Raw genomic sequence first — 14,558 nt, 5'->3', positions numbered from 1 at the left:
CTTTGGAATGGGGGGGGCAGCCTCTGGAAAGTGTGGGGGGGGAGAGCCTTTGGTGAAAGGGGGGCTTTGGAAAGGGGAGGGAGCCCTGTGCGAAACTGGGGGCCCTTTGAAAAGGGAAAAGCTTTGGAAAACTGGGAAGCCTTTGGGAAAGGGGGGTTAGCCTTGGGAAAGGGGGGGAAGCCCCTCTTGAGAGGGGTGCCTTGGCAAAGGGGAGGGGAGCCTTTGGAAGGGGGGAAAGCCTCTGGAAAGGGAGTGGGAGAGCCTTTGGTGAAGAGGGAGCCCCTGGGGAAAGGGGGGGAGCCTTTTGGTGAAGCAAGGGAGCCTTTGAAAAACGGGGAAGCCTTTGGGAAAGGGGGAATCTTTGGGAAAGGGGGGGTCCCTTTGGAAAAGGGGGGAGCCCTTTGGGAAAGAGGGGAAACCTTGGGAAAGGGGGGAGCCTCTCTTGAGGGGGAGTGCCCTTTGGGCAAGGGGAGGAGCCCTTTGGGAAAGGGGGCGGGAGCCTTGGGACAGCGGGAGAGCCTCTCTGGAGGGGGGTGCCTTTGGGAAAGCGGCGGGGGGGGCGGTCCCCCCGCGGTACGGTGTCCCGGCCGCCGCCGCCAGGGGTCGCTGTGGGCGGAGGCCGCGGCGGCGGCCGCTCCGGGCGCTCCTCACGCCGCATCCTGTGGGCCGGGCCCTCGCGTGGGGCCGCGCTCGCCCTGCGCCGAGGCCGCCGCGGGGCGCTGAGCGGCGGGCGGGGAGCGCGGCGCCGGGGCGGCCGCGGGGCCATGTAGAGCGGCTGCGCCGAGCGCGGGAGGCACGGGAGGAGCCGCCGGGCGGGGAGGCCCCGCGGAGGGGGGGGGGCGGCATCATGGCGACATCCAATCTCTTAAAGGTGAGAGCGGGGCCCTGCGGCGCGGCAGGGAACGGCCCCGAGCTGCCGCTCCCCGGGGCCGAGCAGGGGGGAGAACCGGCCTCGGGGCTGCCAGCACCCGCTCCTTCCCTTTCCCAAAGGGTTCCCCCCACCCTTTACCCAAAGGGCTTCCCTACCACCCCCCACCCCCCCGCTTTCCCAAAGGGCTTCCCAGCCCCCCCGCTTTCCTACAGGGCGCCCCGCCCCCCCTTTCTATTTCCAGAGGCTCCCCACCGCTTTCCCTCTCCAGAGGCTCTCCCCCCCACTTTCCCTCTCCAGAGGCTCTGCCCCCCACTTTCCCTCTCCAGAGGCTCTGCCCCCCCCCTTTCCCTTTTCAGAGGCTCTACCCCCCCTTTGCCTTTCCAGAGGCTCTCCCCTCCCCTTTCCCTCTCCAAAGGGCCCACCCCCCCCCTTTCCCTTTCCCAAAGGGCTCCCCCCCGCCCCCGGTTCCCTTTCCCAGAGGGCTCCCCCCCAACCCTGTCCCCGTTCCCTTTCCCAGAGGGCTCCCCCTCCACCCTGTCCCCGTTCCCTTTCCCAGAGGGCTCCCCCCCCACCCCGGTCCCCGTTGCCTTTCCCAGAGGGCTCCCCCCCACCCCCGGTTCCCTTTCCCAGAGGGCTCCCCGCCCGCCCCAGTTGTCTTTCCCAGAGGGCTCCCCACCCCCCCATTCCCTTTCCCAAAGGGCTTCCCCGCTTTGCAAAGGTAGCCCCCCTCAAGAGGAGTCCCCCCCTTCCCAGGGGTTTCCCCCCTTCCCAAAAGCTCCCCCACTTTCCCAAGGCTCCCCCTTCCCAAACAGGTGCCGTGGGGAAAGAGCCTCTCGCGCCACACTGTTAGACAGGGCACAGGGTTGTCCCTTTGTTTATTTAAGAAGACTTGGGTGTTCGGAAAATGAGTTTTTAGTTAAAACGCGCTGAAATGCATCTTGATGGTGGGCAGGTGTCATCATTTGGGTGCCATTGTATTCCAGCTTTTTTTGTCAACTACAGATTTTTCTGCAAAAAAGAAATCTGGAGGCCTTTGCCTCATTGATTGTAAACTTTAGGATTTATGTTATTTAGATTGCGATTACCTAGTTCATGCCAAGAAGCACACACAAAACTCCATTTCAGTTGTAAAAACTGCATGTCCGCTTGTAAAGAACAGGGACCTCCTTAAAAAAAAATTCGTTAGATAAAGCTGGGCAGAAAATCATAGAATAGTTTGGTTTGGAAGGGACCTTAAAGATGATCCAGTTCCAACCCCTATGCTCTGGGCAGGGACACCTCCCACCAGACCAGGCTGCTCAAGACCCCATCCAACCTGGCCTTGAACACCTCCAGGGATGAGGCAGCCACAGCTTCCTTGGGCAACCTGTGCAAGTACCTCACCACTCTCATTGTGAAGAATTTCTTCCTAATGTCTGGTCTAAATCTTCACCCTTCCAATTTAAAGCCATTTCCCCTTTTCATGTCAACCCATGCCCTTGTAAAAAGTCCCTACCCAGCTTTCTTGTAGGCTGCTTCTTGCTTCTGTAGCTGAGTGTTTTCAAGGCCTTTCCCAGCGTTTGGTGACAGGCGTCAGTCATCGCGGGCTGCTGCAGATTGAAGCAGAAGTTTTCAGTGTGACAGTCCAGGTTTCGAGCTCGGAACTGCCTGTCCCAACGTTTGCAGCATGGGTGACGAGAGCTGTGTGTGGCCTTTGAGGCCACGCCAGTACGTGGAAGACAGGCCTGCTTTTAACGTTTGTTACTAATGCCTCCAGGAAGTGTTTCTGTATCACTGAAGATGGAGCGAGAAGCCTTGGGAAGGCTCTCAACTTCACTTCATCAGTTAGAATTTAAAATGTATGTGAATGTAGAAGTCCATGTGTGTTCAGCACTATGTATTAGTAGTTAAACGTGGTCCTGAAGAAGTGCTGCCCTACGTTTTAGCGATCTGACCTATTTTGGGATGTATAGATATGACCTGGAACTGCTGGTTGAGTTAGTGAGATGCTCCATGTGTAGAAGTGAGAAATAATTGATAGCCTCATTTCTTCCTGATATTCAAGAAAAGGTTTTTAGTATTACAAAGGTAATTCTTTTAAGATCTTTCCTGAAATTGAGATGTAATTGCATTGAGTTGTAATTCATTTCTCTTTAATTTTTATGCCTAAGCAGGTAGTAAGATTTTTAGGCAGATGAGACTTTTTAAATAAAAATCTAAAACTGAGATTCCAAGAGCACTGGTGAAAATAATTATATCCCATAAGAAGAAATGTGGGTTTTGTGGAAGAATGCTGTTTCAGAGCAGGGCTCAGACAGTTTATCTGCTTGTTAATGTTTTAGTCCACCTCTTTGCTGTGTGTTTAAGGATTTCTGGCAAGACCAATGTGTGCTTTGGCGAGACGTGGTTGTATAGCCCGTAGCAGATAGAAGAATCATAGGCCTGTGAGGTTTGTCAGTATTCCACTTCAGCTGTTTTGAAAGAGTAATAGGTGTGCAGTTAGTGAAGATAGAGTCAAAGGCCTTGATTCTGCAAGATGAAGCCTTTAGGCTGGCTTGTTATGTTTTTGCAACTGGCCTTCGAATCATTAATATTTTATACTGACAGCAAGATTTCCATGCATAGCATTTTTTAGGAAAAATGCTAGAGATGCCTGTTCTCAAATAGGCTTTTGTGGTGGCTTCTAATGTTTTTAAGCACTATAGCTTACTAATTAGTGAGTCTTCTAAGTAAAGTATGAGTCCTGCATTACAAAAGGAAAGATTATGCAGTGATTTCATTTTGTTTATAATGACACAATAAACCAATAAGGTAATTGGAACTAGATAAGATCTTTTGTTCCTCGGTTCTGCTCATCACTGGAGTGCTCTTGGAGCAGCACCCTGTTGATTCCAGGTGTGCTGATTGGCAGTGCCTCTTGCTAGTTGCAGACTGCAGAACATTCTTCTGCTTTAATGTTTAGGCAAAAAAAAAAAATCCTGGGTAAAAAATGAGAGGTGTTAAAGTCTGTAACCTTTTTCTGTATGTTTTCCAAATAAGCCTGCATAATCAAACCTGAGTTGGGTTTAGACAGGTCTTGGTTTTTCTAGAATAAACAGAAACTAAGAGTTTTCTCTGGTTTTCCCCCATTCTTGTTGAGCTTTCTACATAGTTGAGAAAATTAAGTGAAATGTACTCTTCCTTTACTAGCAATGGATACTAGCTGAATCCAAATCTGACTGGCTGTCATAACTTTAAAGGGCATCATCATAAACTCCACTAGTGCCTAATTTTCCTCATTATAAATTATTTTTTAATGAGAAGCATGTTCTCAGATAGCCTTCTTTAAATGCAGAATTAGCATTACCAATCACAGTGTATGTGAGCCTCATGAGGTTCAACGAGGCCAAGTGCAAGGTCCTACACCTGGGTCAGGGTAATCTGCAGTTTCAATACAGGATGGAGGGCAATGTGATTGAGAGCAGCCCTGTGGAGAAGGACTTGGGGATGTTGGTTGATAAGAAGCTTGGCGTGAGCTGGCATTGTGCACTCACAGCCCAGAAGGCTGTGTCCTGGGCTGCATCAAGAGAAGTGTGGCCAGCAGCTCGAGAGAGGTAATTCTTCCCACCTACTCTGTTCTCATGAGACTTCACCAGGAGTATTGTGTCCAGTTCTGGAATTCCTAACATTAGAAGGATATGGAACTGTTGGAACGGATCCAGAGGAGGACCTCAAAGGTGATCAGAGGGCTGCAGCATCTCTGCTATGAGGACAAGCTGAGAGAGTTGGGGCTGTTCAGCCTGGAGAAGACTAGAAGGAGACCTCAGAGCAGCCTTCCAGTACCTGAAGGGGGCTACAAGAAACCTGGGAAGGAACTTTTTACAAGAGCATGGAGTCATTGGCCGAGGGACAGTAGCTTCAAATTAGAGGGGGAAAGATTTAGATTAGACATTAGGAAGAAATTCTTCACAATGAGGGTGGTGAGGCACTGGCACAGATTGCCCAGGGAAGCTCCCTGGAAGTGTTGAAGTCCAGGTTGGATGGGGCCTTGGGCAGCCTGGTCTGGTGGGAGGTGTCCCTGCCCATGGCAGGGGGATGTTGGAATTGGATGATCTTTAAGGTACCTTCCAACCCAAACTAATCTATGATGTTACCTTGAGTTCTGGTGAAATACAACAAATTGTATGCAATGTGATGAAAATATTGAAGTACTTACTGAGAGCCAGCCATTGTGTGGTGAGGTGTGTACCCTACCTGCAGCAGAACTTTTTGGGGCATGGCTTTCTTGTAGGTGAATGAGCCATTAGTATGTGCGTCCCCTTCATTTTTTTCTCTCAACGTACTGTCACTTTTAAAACAGGGTGTTTCATTTCAGAGGGTGTGTTAGACTTGCAACCTGTTCCATTTGCAGTGATAAGATAGGCTAAACCAATTCCTGTGACATGAAGGTACAAGGGTGTTTCTGCCGTTTCTGGAACACCGAGAACCTCAGATTACTTGGCAGCACAAAGAAAAACCTGTAGCTGTGTCCATGCCAGCTGATCTTGACACTTCTGTAGAGATTTACTGGAGCTGCCAGCAAAACACAAGAGTCCATCCTTGAAAGATGAATTGCAGCTTGAGTGTGGTGGTGGTAAGAGAGAAACAGCAAAGGAAGCAGTAGATTTTGCACAGACTTAAATGAAACGAGAACCATTATTTACCTTTGCATTGGGTTCAGTTATTTTTTTGATCTCACGCCTTTGTCAATGACAACTGGAAACATGTCTCAAGTTTTTCAATTTTCAACTTAAAGTACATATTTCCAGATGTGTGTTTTAAGTTTGTCTGATTCTTTCCCACTATTTCTAATTAGGAAATCCTTGAGAAGGTAGGGAATGTTGCACACTAGTTGGTTACATAGCAAAGCTTGCCCTGTGGTTACTTTTCCGCTTTGTGTAGCAACTTCACCACAATCGTTACTCTGACTTTTAGAGCTCCTAGTAGGAGACTAATCAGGCAGTGAATTGTCATGCTTATTTCAGTCTAGGGCCTCATATTTCCTACTTCATCCCTCTGTGAACTACCCTTAATATATACAGTGTCTGAAAATGGTGAAGTAGTAAAGGCGAAGATGTTAGTCATATGTAGATAAGATGTGCAATGAGATGTAGAGGGTGTTGCTTTTTTACAGTGCTGTTTAGAGCATGTGATGGAAATCAGGGTTGCATGTGGCCTGAAATATTTAAGAGGGCCTAATAGACATTTCAACGTTCAGAGGGATGGTAGTCTGGAGGTCTTGTTATATTGCCTTGCCTTTTTGTAGTTCATGTTTATTTAGGGTTTTAGGCACCATATTCTGTGCCTGCTCCTGCTGCACTTCTTTTAAACTTGCTTAAAAGTAAAGAGGAGAATTTTGGTTATGTGGTAGTCTCCATGTAGTATATATTTAAGTAAAGAGTAGCTTTACAACAGAACTTTAAATCTCTGTGAACAATTTGAGTGAAGTGACTTTTGAAACAGATTATTTCATAAATGCATTTATTTTTCAAAGCATTACATTTTAAACTCCTAGAGTGGTTTCTTTGCCAGAGTATGGCTATCAATTGTAATCTGTGTTTTTAGAGAAGATTTGATAAGTGGAGTAATTTTATTTTATCAAAGGTGTGACTTCCCTTCCTGCTGAACTTTCCTTGGGAACTGTGGTCTGAGGCAACAAGTTAAGAAAGAAAAGTTACCCAGGAAAGTGGCAGAAGTTACCAGATTTTGAAGCATGTCCAGAGAAGGGCAATGAAGCTGGTGAAGGGGCTGGAGAACAAGCCTTGTGAGAAGCAGCTGAGGAAACTGGCTTTCTTTAGCCTGGAGAAAAGGAGGCTGAGGGTACACATTGTCACTGTCTACAACTACCTGAAAGGAGGCTGTAGTGAGGCGAGTGTTGGTCTTTTCTCCTGAGTGACAGGCCATAGGACAAGGGAATGGCCTCAAGTTGCACCAGGGGAGGTTCAGATTGGACATTAGGGAAAATGTCTTCACCAAAAGGGTTCTTAGGCACTGGCAGAGGCTGCCCAGGGAAGTGGTTCAGTCACCATCTCTGGAGGCATTTAGAAAATGGATAGGTGAGGGATATGGTTCAGTAGTGGACAGGTATGGTTGGACTCAGTGGTCTCAAAGGTCTTTTCTAACCAAGCACTTCTATGATTCTGTGAAATCCTGCTTAGAAATTGCATAGGTTTGTGAGTGGCTCAACAAATTGGGAAATGGGTTGCTCGTGATGTCCAAATCACTGGTGTATGTGTGACTTTAACAACTAAGAATTACTGGTGTTCAACTATACAAACTATAGTGTTCAACTATACAAACTATAAAGTTTGGCTTTCTTGTGCCCTAATATGAGTATAATTAATAAATGAGGATGACACGCAGTAGGTGGTGGTAGTGCACCATTTCTTCTTGTAATTTCAGTACAAAAGCATAAGGTCATAGAAACCACGATCTATCTAGAACACGTTGATTTGTTTATTGACCTTAAATAATAGTTTAGTTGAGTGGTATTTTTAATCCATTAATTTTATTTCCTCTTCTGCTTAATTTAGGAATAAAGGAGGAAGTATAAAAAAAGTTTTGCTCCTATGTTTAGGAAACAAAGTTCTAAGCTTCCTTAATGGCATTTTGAGCTGGCAGTGTGCACCTGCAGCCCAGAAGGCCAACTGCGTACCCTGGGCTGCATCAAAAGAGGCATGGGTAGCAGATTGAGGGAGGTGATTCTGCCCCTCTACTCCGCTCTCATGAGACCTCACCTGGAGTATTGTGTCCAGTTCCGGAAACCCCAAAAGAAGAAGGATATGGAGCTATTGGAACAGGTCCAGAGGAGGCCATGAAGATGATCAGAGGACTGGGGCACATCTGCCACGCGGACAGGCTGAGAGATTTGGAGCCGTTCAGCCTGGAGAAGAGAAGGCTTCGAGGAGACCTTAGAGCAGCCTTCCACTACCTAAAGGGGGCTACAGGAAAGTGAGGGAGGGACTTTTTACAAGGGCATGTAGAGATATGGTAAGGGAGAGCAGCTTCAAATTGGAGGGGGAAAGGTTTGGATTAGATATTAGGAAGAAGTTGTTCACGATGAGGGTGGTGAGGCACTGGCACATGTTGCCCAGGGAAGCTCCCTGGAAGTGTTGAAGGCCAGGTTGGATGGGGCCTTGTGGCAGGCTGGTCTTGTGGGAGGTGTCCCTGCCCATGGCAGGGGCATGTTGGAAGTGGATGGTCTTTTAGGTCCCTTCCAACCCAAACAATTCTATGATTCTATGGTTTCCTGCCCAGCTTTATTTGGGGAATTCTTTTTAAGGAGGTACCTGTTCTTTACAAGTGAACATGCAGCCTTTGGGTTTTAGCTTCACCGGAAGGGCTGAATTGCCCTTCTCCAAATTGGCTTTTTACTTCCTACACAAAACTTATGAAATCTTCTCTGGTTTACTCCAAAGGAGAACTTTGAGGAAGATGATTTTACTTACTTTATAATTTTTTACTGCAACTTCAAATTGTTGAGTAGATGGTTCATTACGCTACAAAGAGGGATTGGGAACAGAAATATCTGCAAGTAAAACTAATCATTTTCACAGGACTAGGAAAGATTAGATCAACTCCTCAGGGTTTAGGCAGTAATTGTAAAGCAGAAACTAAAAACCAAAGGCTCTACCTTTGTGAATAAGACCAGTTTCACTGTAAAGCTCTGTGTGGCAGAAGCACGTGATTGATGATTTTAATAGATGATGCCTTAAGATTGTTTTATTTTCTTTTTACATTGGAGGATAACAGGCAAAATTATCACTCTGAATTGGGAAATAATTTATTTTTCTCTTATTTTTGGTCTTTTAGTTTTTTTTCAATGTAGAAAGGATGATAATCTTTATCAAACAGGGCCCGCTTCCATGAAACCAATGTTCAGTACCTACTGCAATAGTTTGATAATGCTGCGAGACCTCCAGGTGCTGTTGCTGTAAAAATAGTTACCGTGATGCCTGTTGCATCTTTATAACTTGAAGATGAGGCATCTTTGCACTTAAGAGCAGCAGGGGATAGAGTTTCCGAACTGTTTATTCTGAATATTAAATAACAGATGTAATTGTAAATTTCAATGTATAAATTAATCAGAACGAGTGCTGCTCTTCCTTTTTTAACTGGAGAGATGTTAGTGGCAAAACAGTGTGCACGTCAAAATTTCAAGTAGTGAGACTGTATTATTTGCTGTATTCAAAGTGAATTGTGTCAAATGGAGTATTACTGACCAAGACAATGATCTGTTCAAAAGTAAACAGTGCATTGGAACAGAACACTGCACATAACCAGTAGTATTTCTGACACAGAACTCTCAGTCAACACTGGTTTTTAATTGCAGATTTTTCTTTTTAAAATGTGGAAGCTGTGAACAAATAGGATCACAGTATATGCAGCAGAACTGTTGGTTTTCTCTTAAAGTACTTTTTTTTTTAAAAAAAATAACTGGAATTAGCCTGTTAAGCCAGTACCCTTCCAGTACCTGAAGGGGGCCTGCGGGAAAGCTGGGAAGGGACCTTTTACAAGGGCATGGATGGTGGGAAATGGCTTTAAATTGGAAGGGGGAAGATGTAGATTAGACATTAAGAATAAATTCTTCACAATGAGGGTGGTGAGACACTGGCACAGGTTGTCCAGGGAAGTTGTAAATGGCTCCTCCTGGAAGTGTTCAAGGCCAGGACTTGAGCAGTTGTAGTGGGAGGTGTCCCTGCCCATGGCAGAGGGGTTGGAAGTGGATGATCTTTAAGGTCCCTTCCAACCCAAGCCATTCTACGGTTCTGTTCTAAGGGTCTGGAGAACAAGTCTTACGAGGAGTAGCTGAAGGAGCTGGGCTTGTTTAGCCTTGAGAAGAGGAGGGTGAGGGGTGACCTTATTGCTCTCTACAATTACCTGAAAGGAGATTGTGGAGAGGAGGGTGCTGATCTCTTCTGCCATGTGACAGGACAAGGGGGAATGGCCTCAAGCTGCGCCAGGGGCGGTTCAGACTAGATATCAGAAAAACAATTTTCACAGAAGGGGTCATCGGGCACTGAAACAAGCTGCATTACTCTGCCTTCTTCATCCCTCTTTGCTGCTCATGCCAAATGTGCAGTGGAGGAAAAGGTGCGTGGCAGGAGCCATAGCTCCTATTCCTGATTCCCGGCTGCCCTTTTGGTCATGATAATATTATCGAAATGGGTTTGCAGCTCTTCCTCATGACTTTAATTGCATGTATCTGGGCTGGGGCAGTGGTGCTCACTGGGTGTCATTCATATTGTCTATGTGTAACTCCATTCATAGGTGAAGAATGCTTCCTGGAACTTGTTGCACTATAGCTAATGCAGTGGATAAAGAAATAAGTTGGCAATCTGCTTCTGTAAGAAACAAATGATGGCTCTGCAACTTTTTAAAATAATACTGTGAAAAGTGTTGTTCAGCTGTGCTGTTGGAGCTTGAATGCTAGCTTGTGAGACACCTTTGAGAGGAAGATATTTTTACACTAACCATAGAAACTGCAATCCTTACAGATATCATTAATTAAGAAACTGGTTTATTAACGATATTTTTTGTTGTTCCTTCTAGAATAAAGGTTCCCTTCAGTTTGAAGACAAGTGGGATTTCATGCGCCCTATTGTTCTGAAACTGCTTCGTCAAGAGTCTGTCACAAAACAGCAATGGTTTGATCTGTTTTCGTAAGTAAATTTTGAGTATCTTGCATCCTTCTGCATATTGGGAATGCAGTTATGGTACTATTTCTGATACAGAAGTCGTGTATCACACAGACCATGTGTGAACACACAATAAAAGTACTGGTTTAAGCTTTATTCAGTGGTAAATGTACCTACATCACTGTAAATATGCCAAAGTAGAGTATTTCTGAGACTGAGATCTTTGCAAATAGGATGGAGAAAGAACAGCAGAGCTTTTGACTTCGGCTGATCACAGTAGACAAGTTTTGCACCTGCCCATAACGCTTTTGTTAGAATTGGAGAGAAAAATATTGTTTCCTGCTTTGGCAGTAAATTCATTTAAAGGCAATTTGCTGAATGTTATGTTATTCTGATTTGAATGGTTTGTTTCTGAAGTAACTTAAGAATGCTACCACAGTAATGGGGTAATGCAGTTTAACTGGTATAATTTGAATAGTTTTATACCCTAAGAATAACATATATCGTATTTTTCAGACATTTCAGTGTTTGCATTATTACACTTTCCAATAAAAATGCCATTTTGTTCCTTCCAAAAAGCCAGAGGTTGCTTCCTGTTTGGTGATTTTTGTTTTTTTTTCTTAAAATACGTTGTGTGGTCTTTGCCAACATAGTATGGAAGTGAATTAAAGCATATATACTGAAAGTATGTATTTGCCTCAACGTTGTTATTTTTCCTCAAATACATTTGTAGCTTAAATCTACAATCTTTTCTTCTGCTATTTAAAGTCTGCCACAAATTTGTTTTTATTTAAACACAATCACTTTGCCATCTGTACCTTTATTGTTCTTTTTGATGAGGACGGTGCAGTGGTTCTTCTTACACCCATCTTACTGCACCTGTCCCTCTTCTGCCAACCAACCAAAAGGAAAGGTAGTTTATTATGTAATGAGTTTTAATATCTTACAGCTGTAGTAGTTGCCAGAAACTTGCTATAACTAAGGTATAAATCCAGTTCTGAGTCATTGCTTACATTTTTTTATATCTAGTTTGATAATTCTGGATTGCTATTGAAATTTGCTGTTTATCGTATTTCTTGTAACTGAGTACTTAAATAGAACTCCAGTAAATTTGAGGCTAAATTAAGGATATTGAGGGAGAGGATCCCACTCTCTTAGATTCCTATTTTTGGACAGTGTTCTTTGTTAAGCTTTTTCATAAAAATTCAAAATTTGTAGGTGTCTTCTGCCTGTCCTTTGAGTATAATTATCCCGTATTACATTTTTCACTGCTGCCAGGAAACAGTGGCATTCTAAATACAGTAACATCTTTCCTGCGTGTGAAAGTTGCTTAAGTCTCAGGAGTTGGGTAGACCTCTCTAAATGCTAGGCCAGCACCTTTGGTCTGTGTCAAAGGAACTTCTTATCTTACAAGTTTTTCATCTGAACTAAAAAAGATGCTTTTGTATTGAAATAACAGTATTGATTGAATAGGAACAAAGCCATACCTTTAGATTATATAGTTCCTTTCCTGCAAAGACGTGGCCGTATTAATGAAAGGAGGAAGAGAAACCAGAGGAAGGTAATGAGTCAAAAAAAGGCTTGCTCAGCCACAGTATATATAGTGTATGTTTCATTTAGTGTTTAGTATGGAAAATAGTAGAAATTAAGTTACACTCACTGGCCTGTCAGCTAGGAAAAGCACAGATTTATGTGAATGTTGATTAAAACTCATTAAAAGAACTTTGCTTTCCAATGCTGTTTGATAATATTTCTGCAGTGGGGGTTCACTTTAAAATGCTACCACTGTCATGAAATGTTTAAGCGAACTTACTAAACTAATTAAAACATCTTTTAAACATCTGATGCCCCTGAGCTCAGGTTTCTCACAAGGAAGGTCTGTTTCCATTGTAGAACAAGGATGTTGTAGTGCTTGGATTGTGAAACTGAGAGTGGAGGCTGCATGTTAATGAGTATTTTAGAATAATACACACTGAGTAGCAATGCTTCTACTGGCAAATGATTTATGTCTTTGTCAACAGAAAGCTTTAAAAGTTGCTCCTAATGTAATATGGATTATTGAATAGATACTCAGAACAGAATTGGCTTCTACATCTCCTTCTTGACCATAGTCTTTTTCTAGAGAGTTTCTTTTATTCACTGTCCAGACTTTTTTACAGCTTCAAAACGCGTTTTGCATGTGTCAGTGGGATCTAACTATGTGTTGTTTGGCAATGATAGATGAAAAGTGTATTAATTTTGCTGACATACTTAAATTACAAATGTTTAAGCCTCGTACATTACAACATTAAACTTTGAGTAGCTATTAGTAAAAGATGGATAAATTGTTTTTTAGAGATGTACATGCAGTTTGCTTGTGGGATGATAAAGGTCCAGCGAAAATCCATCAGGCTCTGAAGGAAGACATCCTTGATTTTATTAAACAGGCACAAGCAGTAAGTTCTTACCATTTCGTAACTTCTATTCATATTGTTAGGAAAAATAACCAAGTACTTCTGACTTTGATTGGATCTAAATGGATTGCTGCTTTGTTTGAAATTCTGTAATGTTCTGGAGATCGTAATTACCCTGCAAACTTCTATTGACAAAATGAGCACTTAGCCTTGAGCATTTGTCTTGGGTTATTGTTTTCTCCCAGTCCTTGAAACTGGGATGGGCAATGATTTTTGTTATATTTTAAAAAAACCAAAACACAACATTATTTTTGTTTATCCAACAGTACTCATGGAACCTACTCCACTTGAAAACCTCTTGAGGCAAAATTTTCTATAAGAAATTACTGTCTGCAAAAATATTTTGTTTGTTTAGCTTCAGTGCTATGCCAACAAGATCATGGATGGCTTTAAAATAAGCCATATGCACAGCGTACTGGTATTGATAGCGTATTGTGCAATCAATTCAGAAAGCTTTGCTGTCCTGTTTTACAGGCTTCCCCCAAAATGATTGAAGTCATTAATAGATTCAAAGGGAATTTTTGTACTGATAACATTTATAGCAAAACATGTTTCTTGTAATAAGGGATTTAAAGAGGGGGTTGTGAGATTTAAGAAAAATAAATTTAAAAATCCCTTGACAAAGGTTTGGAAAGGAAAAATGAGAGTGTGCTAGATCTTTAATGAAGAGGTTTACACCACTAAGACTTTGCTCACAGGAAAAGTTTCTTATATAGACCTCTGAGTAACCAGGCGTGTAAATGTTGATTTTTAAGTTCCATCAGCTTGCTTGCTTATTTCCATCATCACTGTTCTGAACTGGGGCCTTTGATATAGTCTGCATTGGCTGTCATTTGAGGGGCGTATTTTTAGGCATTATGAGAGCCATTGTGCAGTGTAGTTGTAGTTTCCAGTCTTCAATGCAGTACAAGTTAACCAGCTACCTGGGTCTAATGAAAGGTTAGTAGATGCTATAGAGTATAACATAATCTTTACAGGTTTGCGGTCTTTTAGATATGGTTATCCTAATACATGCTTTTAGACCAAAGGTTTTAAGCTTTTTTACTTGCAGAAGGTTTAAAAGAAGAAAAATGTTCACTTGGAAAACTTAAACTCATTTGCTATTCCCTTCCTTTACTCTTTAGAAATGGTCTGTATTGGATTGGTAACTGCCACTTAAAGACATGCACTTTCTTATTCTGATATATGTATATTTTTGTATTATATATGGGGAGTTGTTCTCATTATAAGCAAAGTCTATCCATATTTTGTGCAGAAATTTGTTTCTAAATTACCTCCTCTTCTCCCCTCTCCCCCAGAGAGTGCTGAGTCATCAAGATGATACAGCATTGCTAAAAGCATATATCGTGGAGTGGCGCAAGTTCTTCACACAGTGCGATATTTTGCCCAAGCCATTTTGTCAATTAGAGATTACTTTAATGGGCAAGCAGGGCAGCAACAAGAAGTCTAATGTAGAAGACAGTATTGTTCGAAAGGTAAGTGGTGGGTACTAAGAGTTTTGTTGCACGCTGTTCTACCAACATGAATAGTACAGAAGGAATTCTCTAGCTGAGGGTGAAAGTGCACCAGTCATGTAACATGACGTATCACTTTGCTTCA

At 43.3% G+C, this 14,558-nt stretch overlaps 1 protein-coding gene across 1 annotated transcript in view; it reads left to right on the top strand.

Annotated features, from left to right (window-relative positions):
• Positions 1 to 745: 745 nt before the first annotated feature.
• Positions 746 to 14,558, top strand: part of CUL5 (cullin 5) — a 38,112-nt gene continuing 24,299 nt past the window's right edge. Inside the window, exons 1-4 of the mRNA XM_069883498.1 lie at positions 746 to 871; positions 10,421 to 10,530; positions 12,842 to 12,941; positions 14,258 to 14,434. Coding sequence (XP_069739599.1) covers positions 848 to 871; positions 10,421 to 10,530; positions 12,842 to 12,941; positions 14,258 to 14,434 — 411 coding nt within the window. The 5' untranslated portion in view covers positions 746 to 847. The remainder of the gene's footprint in view (positions 872 to 10,420; positions 10,531 to 12,841; positions 12,942 to 14,257; positions 14,435 to 14,558) is intronic.

The sequence above is a fragment of the Phaenicophaeus curvirostris genome, chromosome 1 (genome assembly GCF_032191515.1).
Source record: "Phaenicophaeus curvirostris isolate KB17595 chromosome 1, BPBGC_Pcur_1.0, whole genome shotgun sequence".
Classification (NCBI taxonomy): domain Eukaryota; kingdom Metazoa; phylum Chordata; class Aves; order Cuculiformes; family Cuculidae; genus Phaenicophaeus; species Phaenicophaeus curvirostris.
This window is presented reverse-complemented; position numbering and strand designations above follow the sequence as displayed.